At 37.9% G+C, this 20453-nt stretch overlaps 2 protein-coding genes across 2 annotated transcripts in view; one reads left to right on the top strand and one right to left on the bottom strand.

The window, feature by feature from the left end:
- The window catches only part of LOC145234657 (nesprin-1-like), a 226022-nt gene that overhangs the window by 198459 nt on the left and 7110 nt on the right, over positions 1-20453 (bottom strand). The window contains exons 10-39 of the mRNA XM_080099374.1: positions 17797-17900; positions 17042-17197; positions 16703-16810; positions 16369-16533; positions 16099-16219; positions 15866-16026; positions 14903-15055; positions 14641-14793; positions 14026-14343; positions 13406-13549; positions 12756-12929; positions 12563-12650; positions 12223-12443; positions 11791-11969; positions 11360-11483; positions 10941-11104; positions 10299-10434; positions 9854-9982; positions 9609-9722; positions 9060-9176; positions 7560-7736; positions 6942-7226; positions 6643-6759; positions 5163-5354; positions 4759-4941; positions 4519-4634; positions 4244-4357; positions 3900-4011; positions 3338-3430; positions 2826-3020 (exon numbers count right to left, since the gene is read on the bottom strand). Coding sequence (XP_079955500.1) covers positions 2826-3020; positions 3338-3430; positions 3900-4011; positions 4244-4357; positions 4519-4634; positions 4759-4941; positions 5163-5354; positions 6643-6759; positions 6942-7226; positions 7560-7736; positions 9060-9176; positions 9609-9722; positions 9854-9982; positions 10299-10434; positions 10941-11104; positions 11360-11483; positions 11791-11969; positions 12223-12443; positions 12563-12650; positions 12756-12929; positions 13406-13549; positions 14026-14343; positions 14641-14793; positions 14903-15055; positions 15866-16026; positions 16099-16219; positions 16369-16533; positions 16703-16810; positions 17042-17197; positions 17797-17900 — 4613 coding nt within the window. The remainder of the gene's footprint in view (positions 1-2825; positions 3021-3337; positions 3431-3899; positions 4012-4243; positions 4358-4518; positions 4635-4758; positions 4942-5162; positions 5355-6642; positions 6760-6941; positions 7227-7559; positions 7737-9059; positions 9177-9608; positions 9723-9853; positions 9983-10298; positions 10435-10940; positions 11105-11359; positions 11484-11790; positions 11970-12222; positions 12444-12562; positions 12651-12755; positions 12930-13405; positions 13550-14025; positions 14344-14640; positions 14794-14902; positions 15056-15865; positions 16027-16098; positions 16220-16368; positions 16534-16702; positions 16811-17041; positions 17198-17796; positions 17901-20453) is intronic.
- On the top strand, positions 283-2310 carry LOC145207802 (uncharacterized). The gene is made up of 4 exons (XM_080078798.1): positions 283-546; positions 989-1204; positions 1352-1500; positions 1553-2310. The coding sequence occupies exons 1-4, from the start codon at positions 401-403 to the stop codon at positions 1654-1656; spliced, it is 615 nt and encodes a 204-aa protein (XP_079934924.1). The 5' UTR covers positions 283-400; the 3' UTR covers positions 1657-2310.

Genomic DNA, 20453 nt, shown 5'->3' with positions numbered 1-20453 from the left:
AAAGTATTTGACTGCAAGTGAGGCGGTAGGGATGTACACGTTTGTTGCAAATGCGCTTTAGTCTATGTTAGACAGGTAAAGCATATAGCAAAATGCATACGTGGTTGACTTTCATGTGTTATTTTGCAGGTAAGTCATGACATAAAATATGTTTTCCAAGCTGTGTGATAAGGCAAGCAAATTTTTACACTATAAGTCTTAAGAAAAAAGTTTTTACTGTAGTACATTTAAGTCAAAGTCGATTCCAGATGTTGTTGCTGCTTGCTGGTGTGTTTTTGTTTATTATACTTCACACGAAAAGTCAAACTTTTGAAGATTCCTCTTAATCAAGCGGAAACTTAAAATAAATTCCCTAACTAATGCAGGTCTTACGTTATCACGATGCGAACTCCGCGTGCTGATGAGGCCAGCGTCAAATATAACACGAACCATAAATGAACATTTTACAATCTGGGAACCTGTTCGAACATCAGGCTATTATATCGTCGGACAACATTTAGAGGAAAATAAACCTTACCCAAAACTACTCATGCCAGTTGTAACAGGGTAAGTCTAAAAAAATACAGTTCAAGACAAGCTTATGTTGAAAAAGGCCAGAAGAATTTGCAGACAATAAGTTTTTGATGGGGTCTGAGGTGTTTGTTTGATAAAAAGAAGTGCTACAGAAAAAAATCGCATTCGTAGTACGGTGTCCAGTACATTATTTTTTACACTGCAATCTAGTCCTTGGCTTACAACGGTGGAGCAAAAGGCTACTGGAGCTGGTACTACTATATAAAGATAGTCGTACTACTTGCTTCTATGTATTCATATTTGTAAAAATCGCTCTTGGCCACATGGTTATCGATATTTTTAGGTTTTCAGTGCGTGGTATGAGCAACCGATTAAAAAGTTTGGAAATCGCCGCACTGGTCCGACATTTTAAGTGTAGGGCAGACAAATATTCTGCTGAGTTCAAAAACAAACAGTCAAAGTGAATTTTTTTCAGCATCGAAGGTGATGACGTAGCAACACCGACACAAATAACTCGAATATTTTACTCGCATACTTTTCTGCAAGTCTGGAGAATGAAATGCCCGACAGGATTTGGGGCATTGGGCGACCTGTCGACTTTGTGGAGAGCTCCAAATAAATATTTGTATCGCTGCATCAACAAACGGCATCTGATTGAGGCCAAACCCGGCCTTGTCATGGGATACTTAAGGTACGGAGTCTCACAAACAAATCGGCATTTTTTTTCTGCCTACCTAATTTTTAAGCGTTAAGTAAGAGCATTTAAATGGCAAGTTGTACCAAAACAAATATTGGATTTTTTTAAATTCGAATCAGGTCACGAAAACATTTTTTACAGGCCACAAGCCCAAACGAACCAACTGCTAGGATTTGTCCGTATAGCGGTGACTGGCGGATGGAACAACTCATTCTATTACGCTGCCGATCACGATCTATCAAAAACCAATCTCATTTACACACTGAAAAATAAATACATACCAGGTTCAGGTGAGTTGGTAAAATAACCTCAAGTGCCTTTTCCAACAAAATATTTTTTTAGGTGCAAAGTCGTTACGAACGGTTCTGATCGTGATTGCTGTTCTACTACCTATGTTCGCATTAGGACTATTCATAAAAATATGGAAAAGGCAAGCAAAGTTTTAACAGAACAATGCTAGCTTGTTTGACCAATTTCGTAGTAAATTACGCTGCTTTTGTAAATACACCGCTTTTAAAGATTATGCAAACCTCAAATGCTATATTAAAGCTACCAATTTCAATTAGTACGTTATGTAACAAAAAGTTGTCCCAGGTACGGCAATGAGTTTACCGGATCTCACACACGACTCGAAAGCGAAACCAACACCATTGACGATTCAATTCCATTACCGCCATACATTGATATTGATATCTCAACCAATCAGGATGGCGATGGAAAGCACGTGACACATTTCTACGATCAAATTAAGGCATCACTGCCTCAGAGTATTACAGATGGTTTGAAACCTATGTCTACGGTATCTGCACCAAAAAGCTCAGCACAGATTCTGGACAATATTGTTCAAAATGACAATGGTTCAAGCGGACGTGATCCGGATGTAGAAAGTATTACAACCACTTCAAGTGAAAATAGTTACGAACAGCCGATTCCTCAACAACAACCAGTCTACTTTGACCTCAACGCACCGTACAACAAAGATCTTTAGTGTGTCTGTACGTTTTAAGTATATCTTGACGAAATGAACTGTATTGTTACCATTTTTATAATATACTTTACTTGGAGCTTTACAACAGTCGCTTGATTAAAAAATAACACAAAAAACTTCTCACAATCTCTAATTGATAGATATTTGTCTACCGGGACACGTACAACTTACAGCACAAATAAAAACAAAAAAGTGCATTTACATAAAAAAAATAAACAAAAATAAAAAACAGCACAAAACAACAACAAAATACTGCTCTTCAATTTCCTGAATTTTTGCTGAATTTCAGAACATGCCCAAGCTATATAAACTGCTGGTGTAACTACGGTCCTGCTGCATCTGCCTTCATGACTACGTAAAAATACACAACACATTTAACACACGTTAATTGCACATTTATTCACCAGACAAACCCAAGTGTCCCTGCAAGGTTCTAATCCCATTTTTTTCTAATCTGGCATGCTGCAAAAACACTAAACTATCTGACAAAACACTAAAAACACAAGCAAACGACCGCACACCGAGCAGAAAACAACTGCCCGCCATTCCTCTCGCATTCAAACTGTCCAATCCCAAACATCCCAGCCACAATCTTAACCACTCACAATCACCACATACAAATCTTACTTTGATGACGGTTACAGCACGTTCCACGTCATCAAGGAACACGTCAGTTGTGTCGCGAAGGGATTTTTCGAAGGCCAGCAGCCAACTGGTAAATCGCTCAACTGTGTCGGCGTACATCACGTGGGAGTTTAGGGCGGCGGCGACGATTCTTTTTCGGTCGGCAAATTGTTGAGGTAGATTTTTCAGTAGAATTTCCTGTTTTCCAAAACATAGGCCGTCAAGATTTCTTGGCATTTAAGTTAATCGGAAGCTTGGAAATAGAGAACTTCACTGACGTAATTCGACGCATTCTCGTTAGGTTGTAACAAGTACGAATTGTCTTCGGCTTGAGTATAGGCGTTACGCAAAAAATATATACAACCACTCATGTCGCTCCTTGGAAACCCACGCAAAAAAGGGTTTAATGTAAAACAACCAAATGCCGATTATTGTGTTCTAATTAGAACATGCACGTGTAGCAGAATCGTGTCTGTTATTCTAGAAACCAGGCCAGGTAACAGTCAAATACTTACCATTGCGCTGATTTGTGATAGCAGAAGGTCACTGTCAACTTCAACCAACTCAGCAAGTTCATCGACAAGGCCTTTTAACGCAGCAGTTGATTCCTGGACAAGAGACGGTGTAAATCAAGGGTTCTTAACCAGGGGTGCACGCACCCCCAAGGGGTACGAGAACTGCTCCTAAGGGGTGCGGGGATGCAGAGGGGAATTAAATTACAATGGTTTTGTCATTTAAGCAATCACAGAAGGGGTGCGAAAATTGCTTGGTGATTCGAAAGGGGTGCAGCAAGAAAAAAGGCTAAGAACCACTGGATTGTAAATAAAGTAAACCTCTTTTTTACTAATTGAAGTTTAACAGAAGTTTACTGTTTCATAGAATTAACCAGTTTCGCAAAACCAATGATTAAAGAGGTTAAAAGGGGATATTAAAATCGTTTAGCAGGAAACATTGAATAATTAATCTGTAATTTTCAGTATTCGAAAAAAGTATCCGTTCTATGTGTTTTTTTTGTGTATTGGGGACCAAAATTCGGCAACTCCCTAACCCTGGCACACACAGACTGGTGTTCCGCACCTGGTACATTGGTACAGACTTGCACAACTTGTCAGCAGTTTCAAGTTCGTTTCTCAACTTCTGTTGATCGCCAGGCAAACCACCGCTGTCTTCGCTCACGATTTTTTCGCACCTTTTTAAACACAATGAATTCAAACTTTGAACAAGAAAATTCGCAAATGTACTGCTTATACAAAATAAGATAAGTTAAGAACGTGTTAAGTTTTTATCAATTTTAAAACATATGTTTAATAAATATTAGTCAAGAAGATGTTTGTAAGCAATACATGGCGTCCGTACGGAGATAATCAAACCAAGATTTTCCACCAGCAACAACAACTTGCAAATGTTTACAGCACACTTACTTGTCAATAAAGTTGCGCACGACATTAACATCTTTTTCGTAGCGTTGCCATTGGTTAAGAGCTTCGTCAAGCAGCTTAGAACGCGCTTTTACTTGCTGTGTTACATCGTTGTATCTAAGCAATAAATCGAAAATACAAATTAGGGGAGAAAGGAAAGTTAAACTGTCAGTCCATTTCAGCTGTGTCATTTTAGAATCCTCTCAAATGCTTTCTAAAAACTTTTTGTCCGAAATCGTGAGTTTGCTTTCTTCCGCATGCGAAGAAACGTTACCAACCTCTTTTGCAACGCCTTGTTCGCAAGTTGTGCGGATCGCGAATCCTTTAACAATTTGGCTTCTGCTTGTAGTGACGTCAAACCAAGTCGTACTTGTTCCAATCCGTGTGAAAATTTCTAAACAAACAAACGGAATTAAATCAAGTGGCCTGACAGCAGTTTGAAAATTAAACAAAACGCATTTTGGCATCAAGTATTCAAATCGGTTTAAACTAGAGACAGATATGCGTAACAAACATACCAAGTGATCATTTTTCCTCTCGATGACGTCATCGGAGTTTCCGCACGCCTCCAGTGGCGAATCTAACTCCTCTTCAGCGACAGTCAAGCATTCTTCCACTTGTCGCTTGGTGGCGTCAAACTTGTCCTGGTGGCTCAGGTGTTCCCCCAAGCTGCTTACAAGCGCTTCCACACGGGCTTGGACCTTAAAATGGTTAATTTTTAAATTCACCGTTATTTTCTTTGCAACGCCTAACAAAAATGCTTGACTGTTGTTATGACCTTTTTTTCCATCATTTAATTTTAATTTTATTTTTTATGTGCACTGTCTGCAGTTTATCATGTATTGGCTCGAAGCTTTTATATTTACATAGGATTTTGTATACTTTCTTAACCTTTTTAACTAATAAGTTATTTGAAACCAACCTGCTTCCATTTGCCTCTAACAGTAGCGAGTTTAGCGTCGAGTGTGGTGGGACTTTCCAGTCCTTCTATCGCCGAACATCGCTCTTCGAGTTTCGTAAGTTCTTGTTCTTTGCCGTAAACAAGACCAGCCGCCTCCTGAGCTTTGCTGAATTGAACTTCAGCGCTTTCCTGCGACTGTTCGATTTCCGAAACCTGGATAACAAAATGAATTTAGCAAAAAGTGCTTATCGGTGTTGTCAAAATTTAACCTAAAACAAATGGTATACGTTGTAGAGGAGGTCCTATTTCATATTTTATGTATTTTGATTTTTTGAGCATTGCCCAACATGGGAATATACAGACCGCTGTAAAACGGGTCTGGTGAGATTGTGGTATAAAATCTGAGCAAAAACAAGCGACAATCTTTTCCGAAACCTTGAATTTCGAAACCAAAATCGTTAGTTAAGTTACCGCCTTTAGGTACACACCTGTCCGTTGGCGGCTTGCCTAACGAAATCTCTCAAAACAAAAAGATGTGAGAAGTTCATGTCAATATTTGCCAAGCGCAGACTGGATACAACAAGCCCAACCACAAACACATACCAATGTTCGGGCGTCTTAACGCTACCAAACAGGCGATGCTTACTGTGTGTAGTATACGGCATTATACTATGCTACTGTAGTATGGATATATGCTACGTTGCTACACATCTGCCTGCTTTCAAATCTTTCCTTAAATGCCAACTGACCACGTGGTCACATAATTGTCATTTGAGATATTTTCCGAAATTAACACTGATGGTGTTTTTCTTCGCTCTGACAGATCACTATTTAAAGTCAAAACCAAAAGCATGAAATGATTAGATTAAGTTAAATACAACTGGCACTGCCCTAAGTTTTGCACTATTTTCCCCTGGAATGCCTTTGTAAAGACCAAACTGACAAAATCAAATGATTCTAAAACAATTGTCAAAATAGCAGCTTGATATTTATGCGTGTTTCTATGCTCTGTTGTTTTAGATCATTTGCCTTTGCGCTGCACTGTCGAATTTCTAATCGTAATGTAAGCATTTACAATCTCAAAGTCACCTTTCTACACCGCGTGCTTGGTCGCTAGTGCCTTTAAACGTGCTTTTTGTGATTTGAGGTCTGGAGTGCTAATAAAGTGTTGGTTTAACCAGCACTTCATTGATCGCGTTGCAGCATTTAAAACTTAAGCAAAAAATAATGAACTAAACAAACTAAAAACTAAAATCCCTTGTGTGTTAGATATATGAAACAGTCGCGTCGGTTTTTAAAAAAGGTAAAACATAAGAAGAAATATAAATTTCGACAAATTATTACTAAAATGCCCTTTTTGATACAAATACCATATTTCTGACAAATATTGCCAATCACGGCTCCGTTACATTTAGGCAACAGTCATTAACATGCAAAGTGCTCTTAGAAGGTATAGCAGAAAATTAATTATAGTTTTTTGGAAAGAGGTTTCGAAGTATACCTGTATTTGAATGTCCTGTGTCCACTGTCCAATCTCTGACAGCTGTTCGTCACAATTAATCCATTCCTGTTTAATTGTTTCCACCTTCGCCACGCTTGCATCAATTTTTTCGCGAATCTAAACAAAAGATTTGATTATCACTAGTACGCCCATATTAACCCCACATAACTTCTATCATCAAAAACTGTGCTGATTTTAAACTAGCAAAATTATTCCTATGTACTCAAAAATAAATTACAGACAAACTTCTTCAAGAACGTAAATAAAGACAAATAAACCAAATAATCTACACTACAAACCTCAGACAAGCCAGATTCCAATGTTTTTATCTGGTCGTTTAATGCTTTCTTGCCGGCAGGACTGCATTTCTTGGACAAAGTTTTTGCTTCGGTCTTGATTTTGTTTAAATCCTCCTCGCCTAATCCAAGACGTTTTCGTAGAGCTGCCTTTGCCGCTATTTCTTGGTTTATTGAGTTGAGGTTGCTAAGTCGTAGTTTTGCATTCAATGTAGGTAAGGTCTGTGCAATGAGTTCCGATAATTCCGAGCAAAGATATTCGTTTTGTTCCCAAGCATCGACAGTTGACTAAAATATATAAATAACATTGCTTTAAATATCAATTCCATACACATATATGTGCTGCTTATTTTCAGTTTTTGAACACAGCATGTATATCATTAAATAGTTACTATTTCGTATCCCTTTGAATTGTGAATAAAAACACAACACCTAGCAAGTCTGTTACATTTCGCGATAAATATCCAATCATAACCAATTACCGAATCAAGCTTTCAAAGCTTTTCCACTTACCACTTTACTAAACCAATCTTAAACAGAAGCACAGAAGTCACTAAAGCATACCAACGTCAACAAAGCAAACATTCCCAGAAAATCTACGCCACTAACGCAATGAAATACCTTGATCTGTTCACATTTTGCTGTGGCAGCCTGTTGCAAGTTATCCCACTGCATTTCCAGGTTAGAAACGTCAGTGTACAGAAAAGCTGGCACTTGCTCATCAGCATGAAGCTCCTGTCCAGCTCCTACGTCTGTTGTCACCCTCTGGTAAAGAGTCTCAAGACCGCTAACTGCCGTCTGTAGTAAAAGATTGGTATTAAATAGCAATGTGGCGTTGTAATGGTTACATTGTACGTTGGGTACACATAGACGACTTCGCGTTGTTGGCTTGCGGAGATTTGAAAACGGTAGGATGTGCAGCGTATTGAAGTACAACTACGTTTTCCTGTTACGTTTGAGCTAAGCTACAAACATATTGTCTACGATATTTCAAACGTGAAACTAGGGTGTACAACAGTTTTATGAAATGAATTAATACTTTACAGGCAAATAAAATAATGATAACAATCCAAAATTGGGAATTTGAGAAAACTTACGTAGACTTGCTGATTTGCAAACATCCTTTCAGTTACAAAATACGTTTCTTAAACAAACTAAAATAGAGAAAATAAAAAAATATATATAGAGAATAGAGAAAATAGTCTGCTGATCTTGACATAAATTCACTCAAGCACATAGCTACAAGCGTAAAACAAAATCAAAGGCCGACTAGGTAACGTTGGTTTTAAAATTCATTATGTCGCATATAAAATTCGCCAATATCAAATAAATACGACTCCACTTGTAGCACGACGCTAATCTTCAAACCACGATTTTACGATTGCCTTTAGCTAACAAACTGCTCAAAGTAACAAAGAGGTAGACGGGTACCCCTAAAGCCCTAGCAGCAGCAATGGCAAAAGTGTCCACGTTCGGGGCCAAAAATACGAGTGGGCCATTGAGGACAAGATTAAGTAGGGCTAGAAGTTGATGCGGTTTTGCGCTTAGAATACACACTACTAGCCTGGCAATGTGACAGCCGAGTCCGGGGCTCTAGTGTTTGTTTACCGATATTTTCAGGACCCTTGGCAAGGGTCATCGACATTGCGACGCTTAGTTGAGCGGCTATCCGATAGGGCTAATAGCAGAACGTGCGCCGGTTTGTCAAAAGGTGCGGATTAACGGAAAGGCCCTTTGAAAGTTTCGAGATGCTAAAGATACTTAAAAAAAATTTGCCATGCTGCGTTGTTATCACAATGATCTGTGACTACATATACATTGCACAAGAAAGAACTTTTTTTAGGGAAAATTTTTGACTTAAAGGACATGACACATCGTATAAGCATTGGCAGCAGTAAAGTAGAGCTATCGAGAAATCTATTTCGCTTTTTATATGGTTGATGCACATTTTTTACTTTTTTCTGAGCATTTATTGTAAAAAATAGCTTGTTGTGGAATAGAACCGAAAACGGCGTATATGTATAGGATATGTATATAGTGTTAGGATATGTATATAGTGTTCCAAAGAAAAATCTACAATACTTAAAAACGTACTGCATCATTTGTTGACTGTACACACACCTGACAAGCTTCGTACAGTTGCTTTGCTTCTTGTTCAGAATCGATTGTGGCACTTTCGGCTTGTTGGCTGAAACTTTCCAGGGATTTTATTTCTTCCTCAATAAGATTTTTTGTTTCCTAAAGTACAACAGGAAAATACGTTCATCACACAACAGAAATAAGTCACTACACAAGCGTATAAGGTCTGGGAAGGGGCATGGAATAAAAAATCTAGACTGAAATTAAACTGTTAAATTTCGCGATATTTTTACACGAATGTACATGCACATATTGTGTACATTGACTCGTTGCTTACAGAAGCACATTTATAGTAGGTATTTAAGGAAAAATATGCCTAATTGATTGGTTAGCAAACCCATTTATATGTATATAAAGACCCATTCATATACTAACAGCAATGCAGCGGCAAAAATAACAATACGTGCGGATCTTGTTGTAAAACGCTTTGACGGTTGTTCTGTATTAAACCTGGGTTTTACAAAAATGTTAAAACTTTTAGTTCGTCTGTGCGAAGCTTTTTATAAGTTTAATATATAACACATAACATACCTGTATGTCATCCCTGTACTTGTGACATCTTTCTGCTGCCGCAAGTCGTCGTTCCGTAACGTCAAACGCGTTGATAATCGACAAACTGCTTGCGTTCCAAGCTTTTAACGATTCCTGTGTGAAGATAGTTACAGTTTTTCGGTAAAACATTAGCAAAAAATTGAAAAAGTACACATATCATTACCAGAACATTCCAGCAAAAAAGGGTACGCTTATATTTTATTAGTACAAAAATTTCCTAATACCAAGTCTTTTTCGATTTCTTCTTCAGGAAGATACTTTGCCAGATGATTAAGAGTTGAACTCAGCCACTCGAGGGCGTCCAAGTGCTCTTCTTTTCCCCGCGTGACGTCACCGAACTTATCTGTCATTTCCTGAAAACCAAGTAATTTTACATTAAGACTAGAACATTAAAAGCTTCGAAAAATCAAAACGATTTTTATGTACGCTAGACATGAAAAGCATGAACAACCAATCGGCACATTTAAAATAGCATTTTGTCCATAACTATAGTGTCCATTAATATACATAACTGTCATTAGCTCTTTGGATGTCATACGTAAACCTTGTTGTTTTTCCTTTTTTACATGACTTGTGTGAGCAGATTATACAAAGATTAAATTTTAGTAAGCAACAAATTTGTATCGTATACATTTTGTAAAACACACAAGAAATTTGTTGACTACCGACCTTGAAACGAACGGGATCAGCGTCCATGGGTTTGTGAATGACTTCAATAATATCTTCGGCGTCTTTTACCCAGTCCTGTACCTTTGCCAGAGTAAGCTGGAACTCACGTTGTTTCTCGGGTACTTGTGTAAGTTTGCTAAAAAGTTGTTAGAGTTTAGAAAGTCCACGATAATATTAAATGTGAAGCATTAAAAACGTAAGAAAACCACTTTGGAAAACACATGACAATTTTACATGACAATTTGATTTCACTCAAAGCAGCAAACAAAATAAAACAGCACTGTCCGTTCTAAAAAGTGTTTTTTAAGATTTTTGTTTTTTGTAATGACAATCTTGTTTTGTTTTTTTATTGTATTTTTCGACAATCAGGCGACAGTCCGAGAACTGAAAATTGCCCTTTGTCGTTCACGGGGTTCGAACCCGCAGGACACTCCCGGGGACGAATCCCGATCAGGTTTTGTATATGGGTCAGGCGCGCCAGGCTATTCGGCCAAGTTCCCGCCCAAAATCTTGTTCAAGTCATATTACTCATAATAATCGGCCAGGCCTCCAGAACATATAAAGGTATTGCTTAGCTATGATAACATCTTATTATGTCAGGAGGGTGAACCAGCAAAAGGCAAAAAAATGTGGTGTATTTACTTGTGCGTTCTCTCTTCTGTCGCTAGTAAGCTCTCGTATTCTTCTCTCAGCTCGCTTAACGGCACCACCTGGTGGTCAGCATCATCACTAGAGAGGTTCGTGCCCAATTCTTCCAACTGCTGAAGAAGTTCACTGAGTCGGTCAAGAGGAGCCTGTAGTTGAATCTAAAACGAAGAAAGTTGAAACTTATATATTAACTCCATTACAAGAACAGCACAGTTCTACAAATTCGAGATTATTGTAGCACTTTAGATTAAAAATACCGTTTTTGCTTTAAATTGGACGAAACATTTTTTCTGTGAGCATTCATATTTGGTTTCTGTTTTATGTAAACGTGAGAACTGATGACAACTTTGTGCTTTTACCTGAAGTGTTTGGAGAGATTTCGTATCTATGGCCGATTGCCATTGCCTTATTACCTTGTGTTCTTCCACCAGCTCTTCAGGTGATATTGATTTGTTATTTAACCGTTTTTCCTCGTCCGCCAACCTTTCTCGACATTCATTCAGTAAACTTGAAAATTCCTCTTCTGCCTCATTGTACCTAGGCATAGATGGCAAGTATTTAAACGCAAAATCAAAACACTGTACATATTAGGTAAATATATCTGCTAAGTGCTAATATACATTATTTTTGCCAAAGTTTCAGCTAATGTCTATCAGTTGTTTTTGCTAATTTATCGTGACTGAATTTCAATCGATAGCTAGTTAGAATGTTCACCAGCAACAAATAAGGTTAATTTGCACGTTTTGTTCTAAAGTGAGGAGTACAAATGTGCTCACATGGAGTTTACTTAGAAATTATAAGTAAGCCCAAGTTTAACAGAAATATACTTCGAAATCCTACTCACTTTAGTTGCTTTAATTTGGTCGACGCTTTTTTCAAGATCGCCTGATACTGCTGCTGCATCTGCTTGGTGACGTCATAAACTGATGCGCGTTCGACCTGTGACGTCTGCACTTTGCGCAATTGATCGCTGGCCTGAAGAAATCCCGTGATCGGCGTCTGTTCCAAGTCCGAGAAAAATTCCTAACAAAAACACAATGCTGGGTTTCAAACGTCACTGCAAGGTATTAAGTAAGGTAATGTGAAAAATAGAGAGTTCAACAGAAACCTACTCTATATAAAACATGACTTAAATCAAACAATAAAGCAAGCAACGATAGAAGGAAACGATTCTCGATTGGCAACAAATTGAGTATTACCTTAAACTCTCTCTCAAAGATCCTTACAAAATACATTGCTTCTAAACTTTTTAAGGTTGAACATGTACAAAATGTACCTGATGAACTGTAAGTCGCTCTTTAGTTGACCTTTCCTCGTCCATAACCCCATCCGACTTCTCCATCCACCGTTGCATAGCGCCCAAGGTCGCCCGGTATCTACGCAACGCTTCAGTTCCGGTTTTTAGTTTTGGTTTCCATTCAGCAGCCTGCTTAGCGGCCAACTGCAGACGAGCAGTCGACTCAGTTATCTTGTCCTGGACTTCGTCAACAGCAAGACCTAAAAACAAATATCATTGTTCGTAACGTTCATTTTTCTTAAACGTGCAATGCGAGTTACGACAAAAAGTCAAACGAATAAATTTTGATTAAAAGTGGACTAAATACAAGATATCGCACCTGGGGTACTAAGTTTTCGGATGCGAGCAAGGTTTGTGCTTATCCGACCAAGCTTTTGCAGTTGTTGGTCAGTGCCAGCAAAGAATTTCTGCACAACATAGAAACGTTAGTAACTAAAAATATAATACATGTTTATTTTTTCGCAAACATTGTCCAACAAAACAGAAAGACTTATTAGCAGCTTAAAACTAACTTGGTGTGATTGGAATTGGGATTCCACGTCGGTCTCTGGGTTGGCGTATGACGTCAGCAGGCGATCGGCTTCATCCAACCAATCGTTGAGTGATTCAAGATCAACATCAACCGTCTGAACAGGCTCCAGCATGTCGCCGTAATTGTTGGAGTGTTTGGTGACAGTGCGACGAACCTGAAAACATTATAATACATTTGCTTTCAACTCAATGAGACTGATCACACAGTTGGCCAAAAGGGATTTGCTTTTAAACTTTTAACACAGAATTCATCCAGGAATACAAACGGCAAAACCAGTTTCACATGATAAAAATTTCATGTGACTAATAATGGGCATACCTGACCACCTGAGCAGTACAAAACAAGAAGAATAAAAAAAAATCGCCAAATCGGATAGCAGGATTAGGGCGGGAAATATTGTAAGTCAATCAGACGGTAACATAACATCATGAATGATGTAAAATGAAATTTCGTACTGAGGAAAGAAACTTGCTACTAACACTAATATAAAATACATATCACAGGTAAAATGCGCTTGTGTCACAACAACAAAACAGCTGTTCAGAATCATGCAGGAGAATTGTAAATCACATCAGGTAACTATTTTATATGTTGAGCTCATGGTTTAACGTTGTGGATACAATTTCTGACCTGCAAAAGCCGATCTTTGACGTCCGTCATCGTCTTCAACATTACATCCACATCTTCAGCAGGTGTGTCTTTTACGAGAGTTTGAGCGATTTTACTCAAATCCTTAAACTGGTCCTCAACTCGAGTCGTCTCCTCATTGATTTCCTAAGCACGAAATACAATTTATTAAAAAAAAACTTAATTACTTTCATTTTTTACTAAAGTGTTCCTTGTTTGGTTGATGGTAAAAAATTAAACATTTTTGAAATTGACAAAAATACTAGTACAGTTGTGTAACAAAATTATTCCAAATTAAGTTCATTTTAAAACATGCAACATTATGGTGTCAAACTTTTTAGGCTAGTGCCACACTAACAAACTAACTTTCGGCAGCGCGCTTTGCAGGCTAATACACAAACAGTTCAAATAAATTAGTCTGCAACGTTATGTAGTGGCTGTTTTTGGTAACAGGCAAGGTCAAGGTTGTGTTTTGGCGTTGTAATGCCAACAAGCATTTCATGATCATACACATTTGTGTTGACCTCTGCAAAAAAGGATTTTTTGAAAGACTCTTAAAACCTATTGGTGTCCTAAGTTTGAGAATTTGCTTTATTCCATCAAAGTACAAAACGACCAACTACCTCCAAGTCCTGTAAATGTCCCTTAATTGAGCTATATTCAGCTGGAAGAGATTGCTTTAATTCTCCTTCAACGTTATTCAGCCATTCATGGAGGCTTTCCACTCCAGCTTCAAAATCCCCCTGTCGCTTAGCAACCTCTTCCCTTTTCATCATCTTTCCGCACTCCTCTAGAACCCGGGATGCAGGTGATGCAAGTACATCCATATCATGGTCGATCGCCTCTGCTACTTCGTCGTCGCAAATTTCGGCGAGATATTCTCCACTTTCATTCATAATATTGTAAACCTCGTTCCAGCGTTTCCAGTCCTTAAAGAATGCCTTTAAAACAGAAAAAAGCTTCAATATTTTATACTCCAGTTTAGTAAGAGCACACCTTTAATTCGATAATACATGGCCTCTTATACTCTGTTAAATCTAAATACCCTTCATCGAATACCTTTCTTCGCATAATTTCTGTAAAACCGTAACAAGCCAGCAAAAATGATGTCTGAGTTTAAAAATAATACGCGCATAAAACACAAATGTATGTCCAAACATTATTCGCTTGGTTCACGTTTTTCAATAACATGGGACATAATTCGTTACAGAGAACTTTGTATGAGGTGAACGACTTACAATTCTTTCCTGTTCCGGAGCAAGAAGAACACTTTCTGCTTTCAACAGCCACGGTTGAAAACTCTCTTTACTTTCTTCATATTCCCTCCATTTCTCCGCTGCCTCTTCCAGTTGTTTTCGTGCTTCTAAGATCTCGGAACACACAGCTTTTGTCTGAAGGCGTTATGCAATTAAAACAAGTGAATAAGGTAATAGTGAATACAACTAAACACAAATCATTGAAATAAAATTGATTGATTTGGAAATTTGATAATTTTTGTACCTGTTCCTCCTTGTCGGAAAGAAATTTTCGTACAGCCTCTCTGCCGACGTCAGACATTGTTTCGTCACAAAGAAGATAAGCGTCACCATCCTTACGCGCCTTAGAAGCGGCAAATTCTAATCGGTCAACCACACGACGCTTTTCGACGTTGTCCTGGAAATACATGAAATAAAATTATTAGCTAAATCCTAAGCAGTGGAGATTGTGAACACACAGTCGCGCAATGTCAATTTTACAACCTAAAACGTGTTTAATCGGAATGGGTGTTTAACTAAAACAAAACAAATACGGTTTTGAAAAATGTTCACTAAATACCTTTTTAGCGGTTATTAAGCAGTTTACATGCGAAGAAATGAAGCAGGAAAATAAAACTTCGAATGACCGCCAAAACATATAGGGTTTGGCACAATGCTAAGCATGCTCTAACCCAGTGGTTCCCAAACTTTTTCATATTTTTTTCTAAACGGTCCCCTTGCCATTATTTCGAGGGCTCGCGGTCCTTAAGCCTAAATGTGTATTTCATAAAAACAAAAGTTGATTGCAGGATTTTAGCCAGGCGCATAACAATCATCCAAAGACAGCATGTGACATCACAAACAGGACGAAAACCTTACGATTGTGCGCGAACAATTGCATTTATTATAGTTGTCATTCAATAAAGGCCATTGTTTAGCAATGAAGACAGTCGATTCTCAATTCTACTTTGATTTAAACTTATTTAGTGGCACAAACTGACGCCAAATAAGATTATAGAATTACTTCAATCGCCTCGCGGTCCCCTCAAAATTGCCTCACGTTTGTCACAAAAACTGGCGACCCAACAGAATTTACAGGCGACCCAACTTTAGGTCGCGACCCATAGGTTGGGAAACACTGCTCTAACCAATTGTGTACTTGTAATCGAAAATACGACATACAGGTCCAATACAGAAAGAAAATTCTTTTTTCGCTTTGAATTCATACCACGTAGTTTTGAAGCAGTTCATCAACATTTTCTCTGTCTCCATATCGCACAGTCCACCCTGCCACCATTTGATCGGCGTTGTTTAACTGAGCCAGGAGTCGGTGTTTAGTTTGTGCGAATTCGAGTTGTGCTGCTCGTTGCGTGGAAACGGTAGTAAGTGCTGAAATTTTGACTTGGTTACTAATGAATTTTAAAGGTAGGTAGTTTGAAACAGTCATGTATTTCAACACACCTGCAAAGCGGTTGGACATATCTTCGAGTTGTTCGAGAGGAATGGAATGTCCAGAAAACCTGTGCGCACGTCTCATCCGCTGAAACGCCTGAACCATTCCGTTCATGTCCTTGAAAATCGCCTAAAAGCAAGTAGTTATAAAGTTAGGTAAGTGTGAAACACCAAAGGTTACAGAACCAAATAATGCACACAGGCAAGTTAGTAAACTTTTATTGATGACAAAAACCCGTGAACAAACGTGAACTAAAATAAAGAGTTTTAGTGACTGACCCGATGGTCGTCCAACTGTTGCTTGATGATGTCAGCAATTAACTCGTCATCACTATGGTCATCATCATACTCGGCCTCAGCAACAGCAGCTTCAGCCTTGTGAAGCCAAGCTCCAACCTCGCCGAGTTGACCGGGAAGGACGCTGTCCAACTCACGATGCCATTTCTGTTTAAAATAAAAAACGAGTTTATGGACGATGAAAATGAACATAAGTAAAAAAAACCCAAAATTAGTTTGTAATACTGAACTAAACGGTTAAAAATCAGGAGTCCTTTACGACTGCTGCAAGAACATACACTCTCCCTGCGTGCCTTTGCACAAACCAATAACCAACCTTTGACATATCGTCAATTTTCTGCAGTAATTCTCCCATGGCGTTCATTTGCTCCTCAGAAACGTTTGCAGCGCCACCTGCCGACCATTTCTCGTGAAGCGCCTTTATCTAAAACAAAAGTAAGCACGTAATTTCGACGCAACACAACCTGAACAAAATAAAACTGTGTTGCATTTTCTTAAATCAGTGATCTTAAGGAAGAAATGCCACCTGTACGGTCTTGCTTAAGTAAGCCTATTTTTGTTTGGCATGGCGTTAAATTCAAAGTACAAACAGTGTTGTTTTACAGCTTTTATGGCCAAGTGCGTTTACTTAGGGTTCACATGATTTGTAACATACCAGATCCTTTTTGTGTTCAAGCTCTGTTTTAAAACTTCGATGATGAAGATAATCTTGTTGACGGTATTTGTGCTTCCTGTGAACGTCACGTAAAGTCGAGTCGGCATCAGAAAGCCACGACATCAAATCCTCGTATTGTATCACGTCCTCATCAACCTGGTACAAAACAAAGATGTTAGTGTACACAACAGAACTATAATAAATTTAACGAAACCAGTATCCTGGTGTCGGCATACATGGACACAGGCTTCAAGACATAATACTAGAAAACTTTCTTTCAGACCCAAAACAATAAAACTACCATTGGTTACAAGCTTCCCACAAATTCTCCATACCAGTTTGATTATTTTGCTTCTGTACGTATTTTTCCTGTTTTTCTACTAGGTTACAGTTGTTAAAGAGTTGTAACAATCCTTAAAATTTTCTGACCCAAAACAATAAGACTGCCTTCCCCGAAAGTCAAAATAATAAGAGTGCCTTCCCCGACAGATTTAAACCAGTTTGACTTGTGCTTTTGTACATATTTTCCCCGTTTTTCTAACAAGTTTTGATTGGTAAAGTTTTGTAACAATCCTTGAGCTTTTTTGTTAGTCAAGCTGGGAGTCATGTATTAATTTTGTAGCAATAAGTTTTTGTGAACACCAAACACTAACTTGGGCTTGAAATGAAATGAAACAACTGATTTGAATATGACATATACTGGGCTATTTGTCACAATCCAGAAGTAATATTGATTCATGTCCAAAAAAACTTACCTGAGGAGTTTCGTGACCTTCCTCTCCAACAGTTCCATATTGTTTGACGAACTGAGCCACGTACGTCATAATTGACTTCTCGTCAGGTCGATCCACATCAACATCTGTCACAATTACAACATAAATAAGTTGTCACAAGTTTATGTAATTAAACGGCAAAACTCTAAACTAGGCAACTCAACATTTGAATAAAACAACTACAATGTAAAGTTGGTGTTGTTTAGCATTTAGGCCTTCAACGAGTAATTTATGTTTCAATTTGTGTATTTCAACGTTACAACAGGGGTTCTTAACCAGAGGTGCACGCACCCCCAAGTGGTGCGAGAACTGTTCGTAGGGGATGCGAGGATGCTTGTATAAAAATTGAATTACAATGGTTTTGTTATTTGAGCAATAACAGAAGAGGGTGCGAAAATTGGTTGGTGATTTAAAAGTGGTGCAGCAAGGAAAAAGGTTAAGAACCACTGGTTTACAAGAATTCAGTGCCATAGTGCCATTCTGACAAATTCCGAATGATCTACCAAAATACACTGAACAAAAGGCGTCAAACATTATTTTATCGATGTTTTTTCAAGGCACAAAACTTGTACAACATTCCAAAACTCTTTTTACTCCGAAATTCTACGTTCAACGTTATGGCAAAGTAGAATTGTTTCAACCACAACTCGTATAGCGCAACAATTGAAAACACAAGTTTCTCCGACTTTGCACAATAGCTCGGCGAGTCACGTGATCAAAACCACGCGGAAATTGACAATAGCTGCGATTGATCCATTATCAACGTAACAAAGCTTATCCGGTAACCAAGTTGATTTGACGGGCGACAATTCATTGTATTGTTAAGTCGCAACGACGAGAGTAAACTACCTACGCGAGTATTTCTACTCTGTACGTGCGGTTTGCTTTGGCGGTTTTTATACACTTCAGTAGAACAAGCAAGTGAATGGAAATAATATCATGCAATATTACGCCAATAAGCCTTTAAACGACGAGTGTGAAATTACCTTACATTTATTAACTTGCAACAAAAAGTGCAAAAAATCAACCTAAATTTAAATTGACTTTTTTAATTACGAAATAAAACTTTAAGATCATCCAATGCGTGTTGACGTTCCGCAAACCTATCACAAAGTTCTTCCCAAGAATATTTCGATGAGGGTAAAAACCGTATTTTTATTTGGGAAGTCAAAATCATTGATGTGCAATCTTGAAGTTTAGGTTATGCTTAATATGCTAGTATTTCAACTTGAATTGGTTTGACTTTGTAGATTTTACCGTTGTTGTCTGTTGTGCTCTTTCGGCAAAGGCTACAACGAACGATTACAAACACAATACAAAACAACGCTTTAATATAAAAGGGCTTAAATATCAGCACCGACCGATTCTGAATTGTGAATTAAATTACGTCTGTGTCACTTTATACCAGATTGGACTTAATATTCAATGTGTAAATCCATACCACGCTGAACGCCAATTTCTGAAGCGATTCAAGGAAACCGGAGTACTTAATTCAACTGGACAATAGGGAGCTCCGAAATTGACTTGCTTTAATCGATATTTCTAGTAACAAAATCCTAAATACCTAACAGTTTAAGTGCTTAAACAATTTAAATACAAACATTACAAATTAAATTAAACCGCGATTGACGATTTAATTATCAAACAATATTTTGAGCAAAGTTTTCAAAGTAAATTTGCCTGATCCAAGTAACTGTTTACCCCACCAGTTACAACAGGTATTTTTAATTGGTTATCAACATATCAAGGCAAAAAGTGATTGATCAACTTTTTGACAGAAAATGGCAACATCGCAACGTCAACAAATGAAGTCACATATGGTACTCTTTCGAAGGTTAATTTTGTTACATTGTTTTTACATGCACTTGCGGGAAAAGTGGCAGTATTTTTTCATTAAGTAAAAAAAGAATGTGTTTCAATTCCTTGGTGAAAAACTAAATGTTCAGGATTATTCTCCACAATAAGCTATCCTTGCGGAAAAACTGGTCAAAAAGTCATGGCCCGGTTAAAAAGACATTTTTCACAACTTGGTTACACCCCAATTTGATATTTAAAGACACGCAGAAAAACAGAAACAACTCATGCAACATTTTGTCTCATTGTGACAAGAACAGTAAACGCAAGACCTAAGTTTAAAGTCGCAAATGGTTTTCTTTAAAACCTGCATTGAAAAACATTCGCAAAAACGATGCTGCAATCACGCTATATAGGTTACTATGTTTACATATTTTGCTTGACAGTTAAGTAGATAACGCGAGTAGGATTGAATGACTATTGGTGGGAATATAAATAGTCAAGTGTTTTATGACAATCAATCGATAACACGTTTGACATCCCGGCAATCGCTAGTAACTTTATTTCGCCTACCCAATTCGCCCAGATTGGTTTTTTTGTGTATATATGAGAAATTTTTGTCAAAACGCGCTGTGCAGGGGTGCAAGGATGGGCAGTTCAGAATGGTGCTGTACTATTCTAGAATATACTGTGAATAAATCGTTACAGTGATTCGACAAAATTTTCCCACAAAGATTAAAAACAGCTAATCCAGGACAACGAACCATATTCTATATTTTTTACCTTTCCACAAAGTGAACCAACCAATATCATATAATTTGTTTACAAATTTACATTGCAGTGTT

This window comes from Phallusia mammillata, chromosome 1, assembly GCF_965637545.1.
Source record: "Phallusia mammillata chromosome 1, kaPhaMamm4.hap1.1, whole genome shotgun sequence".
Classification (NCBI taxonomy): domain Eukaryota; kingdom Metazoa; phylum Chordata; class Ascidiacea; order Phlebobranchia; family Ascidiidae; genus Phallusia; species Phallusia mammillata.
The sequence above is the reverse complement of the archived record's forward strand: the minus strand, read 5'-3'. Positions and strand labels throughout refer to the sequence as shown.